The 20,443-nt window shown below is 43.2% G+C and overlaps 1 protein-coding gene across 1 annotated transcript; it reads right to left on the bottom strand.

Moving 5' to 3' along the window:
- Positions 1-3,095: 3,095 nt before the first annotated feature.
- sox18 (SRY-box transcription factor 18) lies at positions 3,096-8,227 on the bottom strand. Its single transcript, XM_084917846.1, has 2 exons — positions 7,444-8,227; positions 3,096-6,676 (listed from the first exon to the last, which is right to left on the bottom strand). Exons 1-2 carry the CDS (start codon positions 7,814-7,816, stop codon positions 5,358-5,360), a joined length of 1,692 nt encoding a protein of 563 aa, XP_084773972.1. The 5' UTR covers positions 7,817-8,227; the 3' UTR covers positions 3,096-5,357.
- Positions 8,228-20,443: the final 12,216 nt, after the last annotated feature.

Below are 20,443 nucleotides of genomic sequence, written 5' to 3'. Positions count from 1 at the left end.
GGACCACAAAGGATACATCCAACCCATCCTTCAAATTAGGGGAAAAGGAGGACGCATTTGTCGGATGCATTAGGACGAGTCTACAAATTTGGACAGCCTTCGTCGCGTTGTTGTGACGTAATCGGTCTACAAATGCGTCCTCAGGAGGATGCAGCCCATGAATTTGGACACCCCCATAGGGTGAGAGGCTCAGAGTAGAGCCACTGCTGCTCCAAACTGAAAGGAGCTAGTTGATGTCTCCTGGATGCCCACTAGCTCAGGTGTTTCGGGCATATCCTAGCAGGAGGGAGGGGTGAGTGTCCGCGGGAGAGGATTCCAGGGAGACGGAGAGGATGATGACAGGTGGTTTATCTGAACTCCAGGCGGGCGGGAGGGCAGGCAGGTGAAGACTTGAACACCCCGGACAATAACCTGAGCACACAGTAACAGGATTAACACAGTTCATAGAAACCAGAAATTCCACATCAACCTTCGCGAGGGGCCAAGTTACCACTGAATGGTGACTAACGGACTGGCGTGGAGCAGCTGGCCGTGCTGATCGCCTGGAATGGGATGCAGGTGTGAAGGCGACAGCCACACCCTTAGGTGTGGGCATCCCCACCGCTCCTCAGACACCGATCCGCGGACCATGACGCCAGGACATGCTGAAGAGATTACATGAGCCCAGAAAAGAGGCCTGGCCTGGGAAAGCAGCAGAAAACAGACGGAAGGATGGGAATCTCAAATTATTACTATGGAGTGAACAAAAGCAAGTTTGAATTTTACCATCCATTATAGTTAAATTAAAATGAAATTATGGTGAAAAAACTAAAGTGCAACTAATTTTTTCATGTATTTGTTTCTAACTCAAATAAAAAGAAAATTACAAAATACTGTATGATAAGAATCTGATGGCTACAGTGAGATGATGATAGTTCAGTGCAGTGAATACGTTCCTATAACAGTGGTGGCCATCGTCCTAATTCTGAGTAAGAACTTTAGTCATGATGGTGAAACTGTAATACGGCAGTTAGGGACTGTCACAGATGAATGGATCCCCTAACAAAGCTCAGCACTGCAGACATCATGTTACTGTTACGGGGGCGTGCTGCTTAAAAACTCTTTGATAACTCTTCGAGAAATCCAAAGTTTGATGAATTCAAAAGTTTAAAGCGATCAAAAACACACATGTGCACATAAAGTACAGACACACACGACTGAGTCTCCAGATTTTATGTTATTAATTCATATTTAACACAGCACAAACTTCTTCACAACAACATAGTTTGAACAAAGAAACTCACAAACACACACTGTCATTTTAGATCACACACACACACACACACATGCAGTGTGTAGTTGTGGTGACTGATCTGACAGTATAACCACATGTGGCCAATAAAACACCACAGAAACAGATGGGAAAATCCCTCTCCCTCTTCTTCTGCCTTGTCTCTCTGAAGTGTGTAATCCACAGATTCCTTCTTTCGTTTGCTTTTACTCCCAGTTTTCGGATTCTTTGATTTTTCCCGGGTCTGTGTTTCCACTTTTTAGCTCAGCACCTCCCTCCTTCTTATTCTTTTTTAATATTTTTACTGCCAAAGACTTTTTCACAGTATTCTCCAAATATGCCATTTCCTTTAAAACATGTATTTACTTTCTCTTTATTTAATTTATATTTTATAAATTGTGAAACAAGTTTATAGTTATCTTGGCGCTCTGTGCTGGTTCAGCACACCAAATCTGTAATATGTAAAAAACTACAGCCAGACACACACTCACACCACATACACACCTCCTATGTGGCACTTTCCAGCAGTCTAAAAGGGAATTCAGCCTCGTGTTATCTTTTCCATTGAGCCTATCGCGCTGGCGGGTGAGGTGTTGTCACAAAAATATACACCTCTTCCTCTCTCTCTCTCTTCACACTCCCTTTCCGAACATCTCAAACTTCCGTAGTGTTTCCTTCTTGCTGCTAACATTCCTGTCAGTTACCTCAGCGAGCACCACTGACACACATTTACTGAATACATGACCTGGGGTAGGAAAACATGCACACACTTACCACATGCAACTTTGGTTTTTACAGCCCAGTTACGTTATAGCTCTCTGCTCTCCAACCAGAGGATAAATGACTCTCATGGAAATGTTAATAACAGAGTGAGGAGAAAGAAGAACAGGGCAAATAGTGGGTCATACAGGGATGCCTGAAGGGTGAGAAAGAAAGGAGAGCAGCCAAATAAACACTTAATAAAAAATATAAAAGAAGATATTAAGATTTTTTACAAAATATAAAGAATATGTGAAAGAATTGTGAGAAGAAAAATGACAAAAAAAGGAAGGATGGGAAAAAAGGGGGAAAAGGAAGAATAGATCAGAGTTTTAGCAAAGTTTTAGCACATTTACTCGACTGTATGACCTAAATATTAAATACATCTAAAAGTAAAAATAATTTAAGGAATGATCGAGGATATGCACATGTAAGGATAAAAGGAAAAGAAGCGATAAAATACGGGGACTGTTTAGAAAGACAAAAGCAACACTAGATGGAAAATAGAAATAAATGCGCTCATAAGACGAAAGCAAGGAGTACTAAACAGCAAGAGATGGCATGAAGGAGCAAAAAGACGCCACAGAATGAATAAAAATGGTGAGAAACAAAAAAGAAGGGAAAAGGTGACAAAAGATTGCAAAGAATAAAAGCTGAGACAGAGAGAAGTGAAATGAGAGAAAATGACAGTGAGTGAGGTGCTGGGGGGGAGTAAAAGAAGTCTGAAACAAAGAAAACAGCTTTTCCTTGTTCTGAAAGTTTTCTTTGTGGTTTTGTTCAAGGGGAAACTGTTGCGCCAAGCCAATATTTTCTAATGTCTTAACGAAACCTAGAGAGGACAGAATCAGAGCTGATCACACAGGAAAACACAGACGTGACTCTGTTTGTGTCTCAAACTATGTAAATGCACTGAAAACACCGAGGACGCACCAATTGTGCTGTTTTTTGTCTTCTTTGATATGCAGGAGCAAAAAGTTGACCAAAAATTCAAAATACTAAAAGTTTCCAAAGAACTAATCGAGCCAGCTTTAGCCACAGAGAAAAACCTGTAAATGTCCAGAGTGCAAACTTGGAAGTGTTTATTTTGTGACATTATATTAAAAGACTTAACAGATCCGTTTACACCCATTGCACATTTTTCAAATACATAAACACAAACAAAACCCTTTTCTACGCTCGCTGTCAGGCACAGTGACAGTTGTGGGAAAATCCTGGTTTTAATTTTTTGTTATGTGTCTGCTGAGAAAATGTGTTTTGTATTAATCCCAAAAATCTTGGGTGTTTCTTTTTTTCCTTGAGATAATTATTACCAAAAGCCCCAGAGTTACTGCACGGCTCCAAAAAACGCCCGTCTCTCTGATGTCTTTGTGTGTCACAGTAAATTAAAATGGAAACACAGCTCTGTTTGGTGTCAACACGAAAGAATGTCAAATGCAGATGTACACGGCTTTTATTATTTTATTTTTTAATATTTAGCTTCCTTGGGGCTCATCCTCTAATAGAAAATATTTGGAAAAGGCCACAGGGATCAGTGTGGTGAATATAACTGCTTTCACTGTACATATCCTTGACGCTGTCCTTCAGTTTCATGTAGAGAAAAGAAAAAACGGCATTGTCTTTAGGACTGATGCAGAACAGATGTGAGCCCTTTGAGAAGAGACTTCTGGTTTTTGTTTCCACTGTATACAAAACGATGCTATGTAAACATACAGAGAGGGTGATGATTTTTCATTTTCTCAGTATGAACAAAACCACTAATTTAGGTTCATTTAAATGTTGGCAGGATAAGTTACTCATTTAGCAAAACGTAACATCTATTGGACATCATCACTTTATAAGTTCATAATAGATGAATGGCAAACAAAGTTCAGTGGAAAAGCACTTCTCCAACACTTTTGAAATGAAGGTTACACAGTTCACACATGCATCATCTCTTTGTGTCAGGTTTACAACGGCTCTGAGTGGGCAAAAACTGAACTCACCAAAAGATCTGCCGGCACCTTTACACGAGCAATTATTCAATTTATACATAAAATATTACACAACAAAGATTTCTCTTTGCTTCAAAACAGAAAAAACACACACAAATAAAACAGAGCAAGCCCTGCTATGTAAGAAGATGATAGGAAGAGGAACAGAGGGTGTCAGGCAGGGACAGGGGAAAATATATGACAAGCAGATGCCCTATGATACATTACATTAACATTTTATAGTTCTTTTCATAGTTTAAATTAAAAAAAAAACAACAACCCCAGATCAGACGCATGTAACAGAATAAATATATTTATCACACTTTCTGATGAACACAACGCTTTCTTGTTCTTATGCTTAGCTGGGCTAATTAACTCCAGCACTGACCACATGAATATTAGAATTATATCAATCAACTCATCAAACTCTCAGCAAGAAAATATAATTTCTTTTTTTCCTTTAAGAAAAATAAGATTCAGTAAAGAAGACAGGAAAAAACAAGACAAACAGTCACAAAAACATATTTCAAATTATGAATATTTTTACTTCTATATATGAAACAAGACATCAAACCCAGTGCATAGAGAACATTTCATAGTTTCACTTTCTCCTTCACATCCTGTCAAGAAGAATAGCATCTTCAAAAGTATACAGTAAACATCTACATCAAACCAATGTTCCCAAAGTTCATGACTGTGCGACTGATCTCCAACATCTGTTTGTGTGAGGTTGCTTTGTGTGAATAGAGCTGATTACTTGCAAAGGCCGTGAATACAATCATGACCTGTGATCAGAAACAGACAGTGCTAAAGTTTTAAACTAACCCCAGTTAAAGATATATCAGAGAAGCTAGTTAGAAAGAGTGTTCTTGGAATCAGCACACACCCATGTATGTCAGTAGAGTCTGACAGGGATGTTCCCCGACAGGGAACATACAACGGCCTGAAAAGTGAAACATTCTGATAGGTTAGACAGATATCTGACATGTTGGTGTTTGCCCCTAACTTTCCCAACAACACTAAGAAAAATACTGTAAATGAATCTTGGAAGTGTTTCACTGAGCTAATTTTTCATGTTCCCAATCAACAAAAAATATGAGAGAAATTGTTGTGAAGCCCAACTGAGATTATTTTCCTGATTTCAAATGCTTTCTTTTCTACAACATACCAAGAACTAAAATAACTGAACATTGAACATGTGGTACTTAAAGGCATGTCAACACACATAAGGGTTCCTGAAACCTAAAGATTTGAAAGCTAGCAAAGGGCTCTTTGAAATTCTTTGAATAAAGTATGACCCAAATAGTTTTTCCAGTATACTTCCTTTGTATGTTGTCTCATCATACATTTCAGAGTATTTATCCAGTGATACAGGTGCTGTAATAGACAGCGCTGCTTGCATCAGACAGAGCAGATATAAGAGGGCTGCTTCCATCATCACACCCACCAACGCCACCCACCACACCACCAACATCCCTATTAACTGCACTACTAACAATACTATTATTGCTACTTCCAGCAATACTGCTACTACGGCCACCCACAACCTTGGACACACCACCACATTCCCCGCCCAATCCATAAGCCTCATCTCGATTTCTCCGAACATTTACATACTGGTCAAATTCATGCCTGTCCACTTCAGCCCAAAATTCAGCAGACGAAGCCCCCAGCTGGCCAGAGGAATCCAGATTTGAATTATCCAAATTCACGGAGGGAGGGAAAGTGGATGGAGGGGGAATGGATGAGGTTGAGCAGGAAGAAGTCGTTTCAGGAGGAGGTGAAAGCTGCCCCAGATGAGAAGAAGTGAAATGAGGAGCTTTAGGGGTGCCGTTTCCATATAGCTGACTGAAATAACCAACAGGAGCAGAGCTCAGTGGGGGCTGGTGGCATTTTATTGGCTCAGAGAGGCTGTTGCAGGGCTGGTGGTATGAAACTGGGGAGGAAGGATCCGGCAGTGGTGGCGGGCACTTTACGGGACTTCTTAAAGTGACCTGGTGACCAGAAACATGCGTGAGATTTAGCTTGGAGCTGAGTGAAGTGACAGAGCTCATGCTCGACATCATATTCGATTCAGCAGAAGTCATTCTGGTGCTTAAAGTCATTCCTGAACCCTGGCCGTGTATGGAGCTGTGGTGGCTGTGGTTGTTGTAGTGGTGGGTGTAATGCTGATTATGATGGTGAAGGTGGTGTTGGTACCCACTCCAAACTCCCATCCCTCCCTCCTCCTGCATATGTTGGGGGAAAAACACAGATTCCCCAGCTCCATCTTCCAGAATGTCCAGTGGGGACATTTCTGGAGTGGGCAAGCCATAGCTTTCTAGCTCTGAGTGTCCTGAGGCCTGGAGGTCCCTGAAATGGCCCAGAGATGGAAGCAGGTGATGAGAGTGATGATGTGGAGGCTGGACACCTGGATGCCCGTAAGCAGAACCTCCAGAGACATTTTCTGCACCCAAAGGACTGACACCAGGTCCTAAACCCAAGCCTGCTGCCCCACCCTGGGCTAAGCTGTGCAGCAGAAGCCCTGGTTCAACACGTTTAAGCTTCTTGGTGTTTTTTTTGCGGCGAGGTCGGTACTTGTAGTTTGGGTGATCCTGGAGGTGTTGGACACGAAGACGCTCTGCTTCCTCTACGAATGGTCGCTTCTCTACAGCGCTCAGGGCCTTCCACGACTGACCTGCAAGAAGAGGAGTTAAATATTTAAAAAAATTTCAACCATATTTTGGTCTTCTTAGATGAGAGAAAGGGGGCATATAAGAACAGCACTGCTGTTCAAATTCATTTTGCAACTCACTGTCAAGCAGATTACAATCAGTCTGATAGATCATTTTATTATTTACTGCTCGGCCTATAACATGTCAAAATACTCTACAGCACTGACAGCCTTGAGCAGCTCCATCTACAGCTACGTGTAGCCATTCAAAGAAGGACCTTAATGTCCTGTGACATGCATGAAGTGCTTTGACTCTCAGTTCGTCCTGTTTTTGGAGATGTGTCTTACACACTGATGGACGTGAAGAGCTACTGCTCTGCTGCTATAAGACCTGAGAAACATCACAAAAAAAGCATCAGACGACAAATGAGAGATATTAAGATGGCCTTGGGAGGTTATTTTAACAGCATTTGAAGTAAACTGACAGTAAAGAGTTTAGAGGTAAACATGGCATGTGCAATGAGCCCAGATGCAGCAACATACATATTGGCTTGGTAACGTAGAGCTGAGGAATCAGACTTTTAATTTGTCTTGAACAGAAATGAGGCTATTTATGGTCTGTGTTTGATGATCTTTCTGGTGTGTCACACTGAAAACTGCTAAAATGAAAGTGGTCAGATATTTAAATTTCCAATACGACGACTCCTCACTTTGGTGCTTTTACTGAAATTGATGACTACAAAGATCAGATCTTTGGCTTTCCACTGAGTTGGTCTCTTTGTTTGTCTTACCGAGCATCTTGCTGAGCACAGCGTTGTGTAGGTCCGGGTTCTGCAGGGCCAGCCGCTTCCTCTCATCTTTAGCCCAGACCATGAAGGCATTCATTGGCCTGCGAATCCTCTGCTCAGCCCCTGCAGCTTTCCCATCACCCGCTGACGTGCCTCCAGCCCGGTTCAGATCAGGACTCTGTCCCCCTGAACTGTGCGTCAAACACATCCTTGGTTCCCCTCTCCTCATATTCCCAGTTCTGTCTGGAGAACTGCAATCCTCAGAGAGCTTCTGTTCAAAACCCATTTCAGAAGCAGGACTCGGGGTCCTTGAAGTCCAGGGGCCCCCAAGAGACACCTGGCTGACTCTAGAAAGGCTAGCCTTGGTTAAATTCATCCCAGAAAAGGTTTAGTCCAGGTCAAATTCTGCAAATGTCTGTCTCAGTTTGTTGGTCTGCAAAGTTCTGGACAAAAACTGAAAATACTTCAGCCGACAGAGGAGAGAAGCATCAGGAGAGGAATTTGGTCTCAGAGCACAAATACCAAAGCAAAGCATCGAGATGTGAGAGGAGGGGGAGACAAGAATAGAAAACAAACCCGTTGTGGTGCAGGATTTCCCCTGAAAACGATCCGCAGTGACTCTGCTGCTTTCTTTGTCCACTCTAGGTTTTCTGTTTGCTTCTGCGGTTTGTCCACAGTTTGATTTCACTCCGTCACTCGGGCCCTCCGACACACCGTCTCCCTCGCTGTCTGCTCACTTTGAAAGTTTGGAAACCTGTGGCCAGATCTGACCGACCCATGCTGTGTATATATACTCCGCCCTGACCAATCGCATAAATACAGGCTTGAGGATTTAACCAATGACAAGCCACCAGGCTGTTTGAGAGAGACAACACTGGGAGGGGAGGTCCAAACTTTACCCCCCACCCTCCCTTCAGTCTCTACAACTGCCACCCTTTCCTCCCACTGAACGCACACACACACGCACACACACACACCCTGTCTGTCTGTACAGGGAGATGTAATCAGAGAGGTTCCATTGTTCTTCACTGAGAACTGAGAAGCTTCTTTGTCAAACACACACACAGAAGTAGTGAAACACAAATACCATAAATGAGATGACACATTTATAATTAAGTTTGCCAACAAAGGAGACAAAACATGATTACACACATTTAGTGTGTGTGTGTGTGTGTGTGTGTGTGTGTGTGTGTGTGTGTTTGTGTGTGTGTCTTTGAGGGCAGGACAGCGGCAAGGCAGCCAACCACAGTCCCAACCAGAACGATTAGTGGCTGAACTTAACAACAACTCACCGAGGAGGAGGAGGAGGAGGAAGGGGCTCAGGTCTAGGATGGGTCACTATGAAAGGGGTCTAACATGAGGTTTTGTAACCCAGCAATCTGATGTCTTAGGGATGCAGCAACATTTCAAATCAGTGTGAACTTCAGGGTGTTAAAGTGCTCACTCAATAAAGACATTAATTACATCATTTATTTAGCTTCTCTGTTTTATTGAAAGGTTTTTAGCTTATAATATAAAGTGCCGTGAGGCAACTGCTGTTTAATTTATAACATTGTGAAAAGGCATTCAGCTGAAATTTTGAGAAAAAAGAATAGACTTTGATATTTTAATAAAAAGAATGGAATTTTAAAGAGAACAGAATTATAATATGTTTTCTTGTAAAAATGTATGAAATGTGGCCAAAATTTAGTTTAAAACGTCAGGTTTGTAAAACACGGAACATTTTCTCCACCTTTGTCTTCACAAATTGAAAGTTTGACAAAAAGGATGAGCACATTTATTTAAACACGTGTTGTGTTCTGTCCTGAGCTGGATGAAACATTTGAACTAATGAAGAAACAGAATGAACAAACAATGGACAGAGCGATGCTCGTACCAATCAAACTCTGTTTGTCTGTCTGCCAAGGACACCCCCTCCCCTCCACCCACCACAATCTAACGGCCCCCTACACACCCACCCAGCCACACACACACACACACACACACACACACACACACACGCACACACACACACACACACACACACACACACACACACACACCACTTTCTCCCCCACGCCCAGCTCCATGGGAGACTGTAGTGGCGTCTCTGAGCCTCCTGCTCAACCAACCAGGAACTACTCCCACTTACTACTGTGTGTGTGTGTGTGCGTGTGTGTAAAATGTTACAGTTTTGTCCTGCAATACTCAGCCGAGGGCTTGAAGCAGCAGCATTTGACTCAAAGTGCTAATCTAGCCAATAATCCAGAGGTTCCTGCAGCTGCTGCAATCCACTCTCGGCTTACTGAGTGGTACCAAAGAGGCTGTGAGTTTTATTGTTGTTTATTACTGGAATGCATTTATTAACCATTTTAATTTTGCTTCTCCATCAAGGTCAGAAAGATGTTAAATAGTATAAAATGGTCAGAACAAAACCTTAAACATGTTGGTAAAGGACCAAAACTACCACCACAAGTTTGTTTCATGGTTTCACTAAAACACAACTAAAAAGAAAATCTGTTATTTAAATCAATATCACATTCAAGATAATCTTCTCGTGCACCTCAGGACCTTCTTCAGATATTTTATCTTGCAGTGGGATTCATGTTATGCCCTGTTGAGGAACAGAGAGAGACAGAGGGGAACAGAGGGAGAGAGAGGAGCAGAGTGTGAGAGAGAGGAGCAGAGAGGGAGAGAGAGGAGCAGACAGAGAGAGAGGAACAGAGGGAGAGAGAGGAGCAGAGAGAGAGAGAGGAACAGAGAGGGAGAGAGGAAAAGAGAGGGAGAGAGAGGAGCATAGAGAGAGAGGAACAGAGGGAGAGAGAGGAGCAGAGAGGGAGAGAGGAACAGAGGGAGAGAGAGGAACAGACAGAGAGAGAGAGAGGAACAGAGAGGGAGAGAGGAGCAGAGAGGGAGGGAGAGGAACAGAGAGAGAGAGAGGAACAGAGAGAGAGAGAGGAACAGAGGGAGAGAGAGGAGCAGAGAGGGAGAGAGGAGCAGAGAGGGAGAGAGAGGAACAGAGAGAGAGAGAGGAACAGAGGGAGAGAGAGGAACAGAGAGAGAGAGAGGAACAGAGAGAGAGAGAGGAACAGAGAGGGAGAGAGAGGAGCAGACAGAGAGAGAGAGAGGAACAGAGAGGGAGAGAGGAGCAGAGAGGGAGAGAGAGGAACAGAGAGAGAGAGAGGAACAGAGAGGGAGAGAGGAGCAGAGGGAGAGAGAGGAGCAGAGAGGGAGAGAGGAACAGAGAGGGAGAGAGGAGCAGAGAGGGAGAGAGAGGAGCAGAGAGAGAGAGAGGAGCAGAGAGGGAGAGAGGAACAGAGAGGGAGAGAGAGGAGCAGACAGAGAGAGAGAGAGGAGCATAGAGAGAGAGAGAGGAACAGAGAGGGAGAGAGGAGCAGAGAGGGAGAGAGAGGAATAGAGAGAGAGAGAGGAACAGAGAGGGAGAGAGGAGCAGACAGAGAGAGAGAGAGGAGCATAGAGAGAGAGAGAGGAACAGAGAGGGAGAGAGGAGCAGAGAGGGAGAGAGAGGAACAGAGAGAGAGAGAGGAACAGAGGGAGAGAGAGGAACAGACAGAGAGAGAGGAACAGAGAGGGAGAGAGGAAAAGAGAGGGAGAGAGAGGAGCATAGAGAGAGAGAGGGGAACAGAGGGAGAGAGAGGAGCAGAGAGGGAGAGAGGAACAGAGGGAGAGAGAGGAGCAGACAGAGAGAGAGAGAGGAGCAGAGAGGGAGAGAGGAGCAGAGAGGGAGAGAGAGGAACAGAGAGAGAGAGAGGAACAGAGAGGGAGAGAGGAGCAGAGAGGGAGAGAGAGGAACAGAGAGAGAGAGAGGAACAGAGGGAGAGAGAGGAACAGAGAGAGAGAGAGGAGCAGAGAGGGAGAGAAGAACAGAGGGAGAGAGAGGAGCAGACAGAGAGAGAGAGAGGAGCATAGAGAGAGAGAGAGGAAGAGAGAGGGAGAGAGGAGCAGAGAGGGAGAGAGGAACAGAGGGAGAGAGAGGAGCAGACAGAGAGAGAGAGAGGAGCAGAGAGGGAGAGAGGAGCAGAGAGGGAGAGAGAGGAACAGAGGGAGAGAGAGGAGCAGACAGAGAGAGAGAGAGGAGCAGAGAGGGAGAGAGGAGCAGAGAGGGAGAGAGGAACAGAGGGAGAGAGAGGAGCAGACAGAGAGAGAGAGAGGAGCAGAGAGGGAGAGAGGAGCAGAGAGGGAGAGAGAGGAACAGAGAGAGAGAGGGGAACAGAGAGGGAGAGAGGAGCAGAGAGGGAGAGAGAGGAACAGAGAGAGAGAGAGGAACAGAGGGAGAGAGAGGAACAGAGAGAGAGAGAGGAGCAGAGAGGGAGAGAAGAACAGAGGGAGAGAGAGGAGCAGACAGAGAGAGAGAGGAGCATAGAGAGAGAGAGAGAGGAAGAGAGAGGGAGAGAGGAGCAGAGAGGGAGAGAGAGGAACAGAGAGGGAGAGAGAGGAACAGAGAGAGAGAGAGGAACAGAGGGAGAGAGAGGAACAGAGAAGGAGAGAGGAACAGAGGGAGAGAGAGGAGCAGAGAAGGAGAGAGGAACAGAGGGAGAGAGAGGAACAGAGAAGGAGAGAGGAACAGAGAGGGAGAGAGGAGCAGAGAGGGAGAGAGAGGAACAGAGAGGGAGAGAGAGGAGCAGAGGGAGAGAGAGGAGCAGAGAGAGGGAGAGAGGAACAGAAGGAGAGAGAGGAACAGAGAGGGAACAAGAGCAGGTGAGACACACATGTTAGTCAAATGGTTGTTTGTCAAAACTCATCAGAACATGTATCCAGTGCCTAGTGTATCTTTTTAGATACCGTTTGTTACTTTTCAAATTCTATAGTTATTAAGTTCTGCAGGCTTGTTTGCACAACAAGGCTAAATAATTATATAAACTTTTCTCAATCTAAATAGTGGACTTTGGTAGAATTAAAAAATGAGTGTAGTGCAGGTCTATGATGATTTTTAGTGCTACTATCATCTAGTTTTGATTCTGGTTCTGTCTTGGTTAAGTTCTAAATAGTCCTGATTTTAAACTGTTGTAGTCCTGTTTTAATTCCGGATCAGTTCTGGGTCTGGTTGAATTGGGGTTTAGTCCTCGTGTCTTGATACAGCCCCGACTTTGTTCTGCCTTGCTGCTTAATTAAAAAACTAGTTTAAGGTGTCCTGCATAAGTGATGTATATTTTTTCCCATATGAAGTGTCATGCGCAAAAGCGTCAGCTCTAAGAGCTGTGCTTAGAGAGTGCTTTGTAGTGAATCAGAAGAGCCGGCTCCTCACTTAATTTCCTTTTGCTGCTCAGCTCTCACGCAGTGGCTCAGCTATGCTCCAATCCCTCCATATTGTGGCCAATCACGTGCGAGGATATAGGATAATATCATTATGTGAAAAACGGAGAGGGTGAGAGACGCGACAGTCAAGTGGAGCGTGCGTCTGTCCTCTCAGTGAATGAGTGAGACAGTAGACAGCGGTGAGGAAGGCTGTGCGAAAGCAAAAACACATAAATATGCCTGACACCCGTAAACGAAGCGGCATCTGGCTGCAGCTTAAAGACTTTTTTGTCTCGGTCTTGACTCAATCTGTATTGGTTTTGGTCTTGTCTTGGTCTCGATACACTCTGGTCTTGGTATTGTCTTGGTTTTGGTTTAGGTGGTCTTGACTACAAGTCTACTCCTTACCTGCTGTTTGATCCTAAGAGCTCAGAGGAACATGACTAGACTTTAAGTTTTTTGAGTACATTTTACATCTCATCCAAAAGGCTTCTTCAGTTCTAAAACTAAATGGTGGAGAGTCAGAGGTACTTGGACCCTAGTGTGGCTTGTTAATTGTGATTAATTGTGTTGCAGCACAATTAATCACAATTAACAAGCCAAGATGGGAAAAAAGTGGTGGGTCATTGCCACCAGAGATTTCAGGTCAATCCATTGTGACACCTTGCCCACCCTGTCATGGGACCTATTGAGGGCACCTGACCCAGGATGTGAGTGGGCATTGAGACGTCTGGATTATAGATGGCAGACAGTTGGTGTTGTAAGCCTGTTCACTGTGGACATAGATGCTTCTTTCACTCCTCTTTCAAACCATCTGTCTTCTCCATCCAACATTTGGACATTGGCATCTGAACGATGTTTATTTGTTGATGAGTGGCTGTTTGGTTTCTCCAATGTCTCCAAGGTCTGAGCACTCCTCAGTGCACTACACAACACACACTATGCTGCTTGGTTGTATTACCTTACCTTACCTGCAGATCCAGGGGATCTGATCAGCAGTGATGAGCCTTCATGTGACATTCAGGTCAGTTTGAAACAGCAGATGATGCCAGAGGTCCCTGGTGAAAGTGACAGAGTTCAGAATAGGACTTGGGAGACAATAGCAGCTGACCTCTGAGTTTAAATCAGCAGATGATTTTGATTTGTTCTCAGTATTTTTAGATTAAAAAAAAAACATGTAAATGTAATTAATTTTATGACACAGGATCCAATCCATTTCCTTCACTACTTGTCCTTTTCGTGGTCACAGAAAACTATTCACACGGACATCTTATCCATCCAGTTTTACAGATAATCTCAATGGGAGGAACACAGGGAAGGTTTCAACTGTCCATCAGGTCGGAACACAAAGAAGTAACTGTATGCTAACTATGCCCACCACGAGGTGTACCCATATTATTTATATAGGTTCATATCACAGCAGTCAAATTGTAAGGTAAAGACCCAACAACAAGAGACACATACAGAGAAAACAGAACATTTTGGCAACTGTGGGAAGAAAAAACTCTTTTTAACAGGAAGAAACCTAAGGCAGAACCAGGCTCATGGAGAGGCAGCCATCTGCCACAGCCGGTTGGGGTTGTTGGCTATTTACTAAAAATGTGTCAAGTGACTGATATATAATCATGTTGATTTGTTATAAAGTGAAGAAACGATACAGTATGAAGGGTCAGTCACTTCCATCTCATCTGTATGTCTTTATGTCATTATCACGTGATGTCCATCTTGTGTGTGTGTGTGTGTCGCGGCACCACACCTTTGCCACAAAGGAAATTTGGCAGCGACTCCAGACTTTGTGGCGAGAAAGAAAGGACAGAAAGAAGGAGGGAGGACATTTTTCCTTATAACTCGTGATAACACACACACACACACTCTGGACAAGAAACCAAGACACAATGGCATCGTAATGGGTGTGTTTACTAGAGAGTGTGTGTGTGTGTGTGTGTTTATGTGTGGGAGAGGTCATGTTCACACACCATTCTATTTTAGAACACGCTAACGGAGGGAAGTGTGTGTGATGATGGATAGGAGACACATACACACAATTAACATGGGTTGCTGTGGGAATCCCCCACCTATATCTCACACACACACACGTGCGCGCTCACACGGTCACATAGTGTACAACACATAACTAAACAAAAGAGTCGCGCACGTCGGTTAGATGACCCCTGACTGTGTATTATGGTGTGCAGCTCACTTTATGAGCAAAGATTCACAGAAACTTATCGAAACAGAAACTTGATGGTGAAGATCAGCGTTTAGTAACCGATGCAGGTCTAGATTAATATGCCAACATTAAACTGAAACACTAGACTAACACATGCTAAAAGTTATTACCACAGAGCAGAACTATTCCTGCCCCTCACCCAAAAAACCACCAGAGACTGCATGACCATAACTGGAAAAATAAAATGTTTTTTCTTTCATAATGGAGGAAGACAAACACCCGGACAAAGTGACTGTAGTTTATTCACAAAGGAACATGAAAATGTCATTTTTTCTTTAGGGGCCTCCACAGCAGATCATTAGCCTCCATCTCACCATACTGCAGATCCACCTCTGTGTATGATGGAGACAATGACAGTCTGACAACTTATCAGCTCTGCCTAAAGTCTGATCCTCCAAATCACTAATTTGTAGGGTGCATTTATTTTGTTTATTACTGCAAATATTTTGTTGTCTCTATACTGTTCTATTTCTGCTAGATATCCATGTCAAATGGGCTAACTCCTGCTGTTTTTAAATGTGCTGTCATGGTCCTGGGTCGTGTGACCCAGTGTTTGAGTTTTTTATATATTTTGGTATTCATTTGTGCCCTAGTTTAGTTCATCTAGTTAATTTCGAGGTTGCTGTTTAGTCCTTTGTTTCTTTGTTGTTTATGTCATCTCCTCCTGTACTCAGTCTCCCTGGTCCATGCGTCTACCTGTCATGTTTCATGTCTGTGTGGTTATGTTAAGTTCATGTCATGTTTAATCTCCATGTCTCCTGTTTTACTTTGAAAGAGTCCAGTGTCATGTAGTTTCACTTCCCCTGTCCTGTTATTAGCTTCATGTGTGCCAGCTGGTGTCCCTCGTGTGTTTTCACTTCCCCTAATCAACCTTGTGGGTATTTAGTCTCTGTGTTTCATTCAGTCTGTGTCGCGTCGTCTGTTATCATTCCTGTCATTCTAGCTACACGTCATGAGTCATAGTTTTTCAGTCTCCGTTCTGGTCATGTTTTCATAGCCCTTTATGTACCAGTCCGGAAGTCTGTCCTTTGCTTTTTCATGTCGTGTTCATAGCTCTTAGTTACAGTCCAAATCAGAGTATTAGTTTGTCTTAGTCTTTAGTTGTTTCCCAGTTTAGGCTCGTTGTTTAGGTCATTTCCGTAGTTTGTTTGCTCTACTGTTTACCGGCCCTAATAAAGGCTCACTTTGAGTTCAGTTAATGTTTTGCCTTCTTCTTCTGTGTCCGCACCTGGGTCCTCCAAACACCCTCCATACGGTCAGCCACTGCGACCGTGACATGTGCTCTGAATGCATCAGATATTCTACGGTACATGTGACATATGAAAACAATCACATGAATACTTTAAGCTTGAAGTTTCATGACGAAAACAATGTGTATACTTCAAAATATAGACAGGTCAACAATCCACTGTAAAATCTGAACAAATAGCACATTTTAATATGTAAATTATTCTGGAAAGCATCCATGAATGACTTGCATTACTGACCATAGTAAGAAAAAGAGATATGCTGATACTGTGTGCTTACAACACCTAAAAAACAACCCCACACCACCTTCCTTAACTGTGAAGATGGTTAACTTGTGTTGCTCTGTCAGCTGTCTCTCTGTCTGTCCATCTATTCATAGCGCAGCAGCAGAACTTATCATTTTCTCTCCTATAATTAATTTACTGCAGCACCGCAGGACCTTTCCCACTGAACACAATGCATATATTCTCTAACTGAACACTTGTTTTTGCCTTTCATCTCTTATGAGCTGTTGTCTTTTTATGTCCTTGTCCCTGTCATTTATCGCCTTGCTTTCTGTGAGTCTCATGTAAGTATTTTCATAGCACGGCTTCCTTTAAAAAGTCTTTCATTTTCCTTCTGTTGTAATTTTGACATCTTAAATCAGTTCCAAGCCCCTTTCTCAGAGATATATGTGTGCACACACTTAAAGGAAGGTAGAAGCAAAGGTCAGGAGATAAAACAAAGATGCATGATGTGAAAGGGGCCTGTGAATCATGTCAAGTCAAGTGGCTTTATTGTCATTTCAACCGTGTGCAGTGGTTCAGTACACAGTGAGGAGAGACGGTGTTCCTCCAAGACCATGGTGCTACATATGACAGACAACACAGGGTGACATCAAGTGTGCAAAAACTATAAAAAAAAACAAAACAAAAGAAAAACAGTCCAGTTCAGTCACTGAGTGTTCAGTGTTCAGGAGCCTGACGGCTGATCTGATGTCCTCATCTGGTTATATGAGTCATTTTAAGGCTGTTTTATTTATCAGAGCTGTCCAGTAGGTCCTTAGCTTAGATTTATAACATCAGAGGGTTTAACATGTCATCACTGAATCACCTCCACCGTCACTCATTCAGATGGTGTTCTTTGATATTGAAATAAGTGTCTGTTTGAAAAACAGTTTCTTGTAAGCAAAGATCTCCTTTAGACAAACAATAATCACATTTTTCAAGCATCAAGTTGACAAAGTCTTCTGTTTCCTGTTACCTTCTATGTGCCATGGCTAACCTGTTGCTCATCCTAGAGCAGCGGTCCCCAACCCTTTTTGCACCACAGACCGGTTTAATGTCAGACAATATTTCCACAGCTAAGCTCTCCTCAGCTCTTCCCAGGAGGATGGCACGGATGCCCCTCCAGTGGTCCTCCTTGGGCTCTCGCACTCTGGGGTTTCTGGATGCCTGGGATGTGGATCTCCTCCATGCCTGCTTCATGCCCTGGGGGACGGGGTTTATGGCTCCCCACACCCTCTAGCAGATCGTTACATGGAGAAACCTTTTGAATACAAGCGTGCTAATCCACACAGGTGTGCACACAGGTGTACACTGTTCATGGACACAAACCACACTATTACCGTGGAAGCCAGGCCGTACGCGTGTCCTTGTGCAGTTGAAAATAATCCACAAAGTCCGCTTGTAGCTGAAAACAAACATGCAAACATTTATTTGCACAGTCTTGAAATACAGTAATCCGTCTGAATGTTCCTGTACACTGCCAAACACGGTAAGAAAACTGTTTGACTCCACAGCTAGTTAAAGCCCTGTTACTCCACAGTGCCCATTGCGACCGCTCACCCTGTGCACAATTACCATGTATTACAGGAACAGTGTAAAAAAAATTAAATAAGGAAAGAAAATACAATATAACTGTAAACATTACACTAAACAAAACTGTAAAGTACAAAATGCTCCCCATAATCTTACACTTTATCCTCATCCAAAATAATTCAAATCAAATTATTAACAAATACACACTCTGTGAAATCTGAGTAAAGTAAGAGATATTTAGACCTTTATCTTATACACACACCTTCTTGGCAGCTACCTCAAAGCACATTGTGCGCTGTCAGTCAATCAATTTTTTTCAATTCAATCAATTTATTTATAAGCACATCTAAAAACAACACAGGTTGACCAAAGTGCTGTACCTGCTTCTAGGGACAACTACAGGGAGTGCAGAATTATTAGGCAAGTTGTATTTTTGAGGAATAATTTTATTATTGAACATTCAAAAACAAAACAAAAACAAATCAGCAACCAATATAGCCACCTTTCCTTGCAAGGACACTCAAAAGCCTGCCATCCATGGATTGTGTCAGTGTTTTGATCTGTTCACCATCAACATTGCGTGCAGCAGCAACCACAGCCTCCCAGACACTGTTCAGAGAGGTGTACTGTTTTCCCTCCTTGTAAATCTCACATTTGATGATGGACCACAGGTTCTCAATGGGGTTCAGATCAGGTGAACAAGGAGGCCATGTCATTAGTTTTTCTTCTTTTATACCCTTTCTTGCCAGCCACGCTGTGGAGTACTTGGACGCGTGTGATGGAGCATTGTCCTGCATGAAAATCATGTTTTTCTTGAAGGATGCAGACTTCTTCCTGTACCACTGCTTGAAGAAGGTGTCTTCCAGAAACTGGCAGTAGGACTGGGAGTTGAGCTTGACTCCATCCTCAACCCGAAAAGGCCCCACAAGCTCATCTTTGATGATACCAGCCCAAACCAGTACTCCACCTCCACCTTGCTGGCGTCTGAGTCGGACTGGAGCTCTCTGCCCTTTACCAATCCAGCCACGGGCCCATCCATCTGGCCCATCAAGACTCACTCTCATTTCATCAGTCCATAAAACCTTAGAAAAATCAGTCTTGAGATATTTCTTGGCCCAGTCTTGACGTTTCAGCTTGTGTGTCTTGTTCAGTGGTGGTCGTCTTTCAGCCTTTCTTACCTTGGCCATGTCTCTGAGTATTGCACACCTTGTGCTTTTGGGCACTCCAGTGATGTTGCAGCTCTGAAATATGGCCAAACTGGTGGCAAGTGGCATCTTGGCAGCTGCACGCTTGACTTTTCTCAGTTCATGGGCAGTTATTTTGCGCCTTGGTTTTTCCAAACGCTTCTTGCGACCCTGTTGACTATTTTGAATGAAACGCTTGATTGTTCGATGATCACGCTTCAGAAGCTTTGCAATTTTGAGACTGCTGCATCCCTCTGCAAGATATCTCACTATTTTTGACTTTTCTGAGCCCGTCAAGTCCTTCTTTTGACCCATTTTGCCAAACGAAAGGAATTTGCCTAATAATTATGCACACCTGATATAGGGTGTTGATGTCATTAGACCACACCCCTTCTCATTACAGCGATGCACATCACCTAATATGCTTAATTGGTAGTAGGCTTTCAAGCCTATACAGCTTGGAGTAAGACAACATGCATAAAGAGGATGAAGTGGACAAAATACTCATTTGCCTAATAATTCTGCACTCCCTGTAGAAGCAACTTATCAGCTGACCTGAGAGTTCTGTTTGGAGTATTTTTAGTTAACAGATCAGAGAGGTATGACAGAGCTAATCCATTTAGAGATTTAAAAACAAGTGATAAAATCTTAAAATCAATTCTACAACCTACTGGAAGCCAGTGTAAATGAGCCAAGACTGGGGAAATGTGGTCATGTTTACGAGCACCTGTCAAGAGTCGGGCTGCAGCATTTTGAACTAGCTGAAGACGAGAGAGCAGAGCCTGGCTGATACCAAAATAAAGACTATTACAGTAGTCAAGCCTGGATGAAATAAATGCATGGATCACTTTCTTAAAGTAAATGACAAAAATGTTTTTAGTTTTTGCAAGTGCCCTGAGCTGGAAGAAGCTGGCTTTAACAACAGAATTTATTTGTTTCTCAAATGAAAAGCTGCAATCAAAGAACACTACAAGATTCTTTGCAAAGGGATTTCTGGACTTTTCCAGAGGACCAAGGTCAACCTTAAGAGAAAAGCGCGGGTCAGAAAGTTCAAATACTACAGTCTCAGTTTTGTGGTCATTTACATTCAAAAAATGTAATGCAAACCATGATTTAATGTCATCAAGGTAGTCTAGCAAAACTTTTAGAGAGTCCGTAGAATTCTTTTTAAGAGGAAAGTAAATTTGAGAATCATCGGCATAACAGTGAATTGAGATTCCATGTTTCCTGAAAATAGAGCCTAATGGGAGCATGTAAAGGGAAAAGAGTACTGGACCCAGGATAGATCCTTGAGGGACCCCAAATGT

Source organism: Perissodus microlepis, chromosome 20 (genome assembly GCF_051167445.1).
Source record: "Perissodus microlepis isolate ML-2025 ecotype Zambia chromosome 20, ASM5116744v1, whole genome shotgun sequence".
NCBI classification, from domain to species: domain Eukaryota; kingdom Metazoa; phylum Chordata; class Actinopteri; order Cichliformes; family Cichlidae; genus Perissodus; species Perissodus microlepis.
The sequence above is the reverse complement of the archived record's forward strand: the minus strand, read 5'-3'. Positions and strand labels throughout refer to the sequence as shown.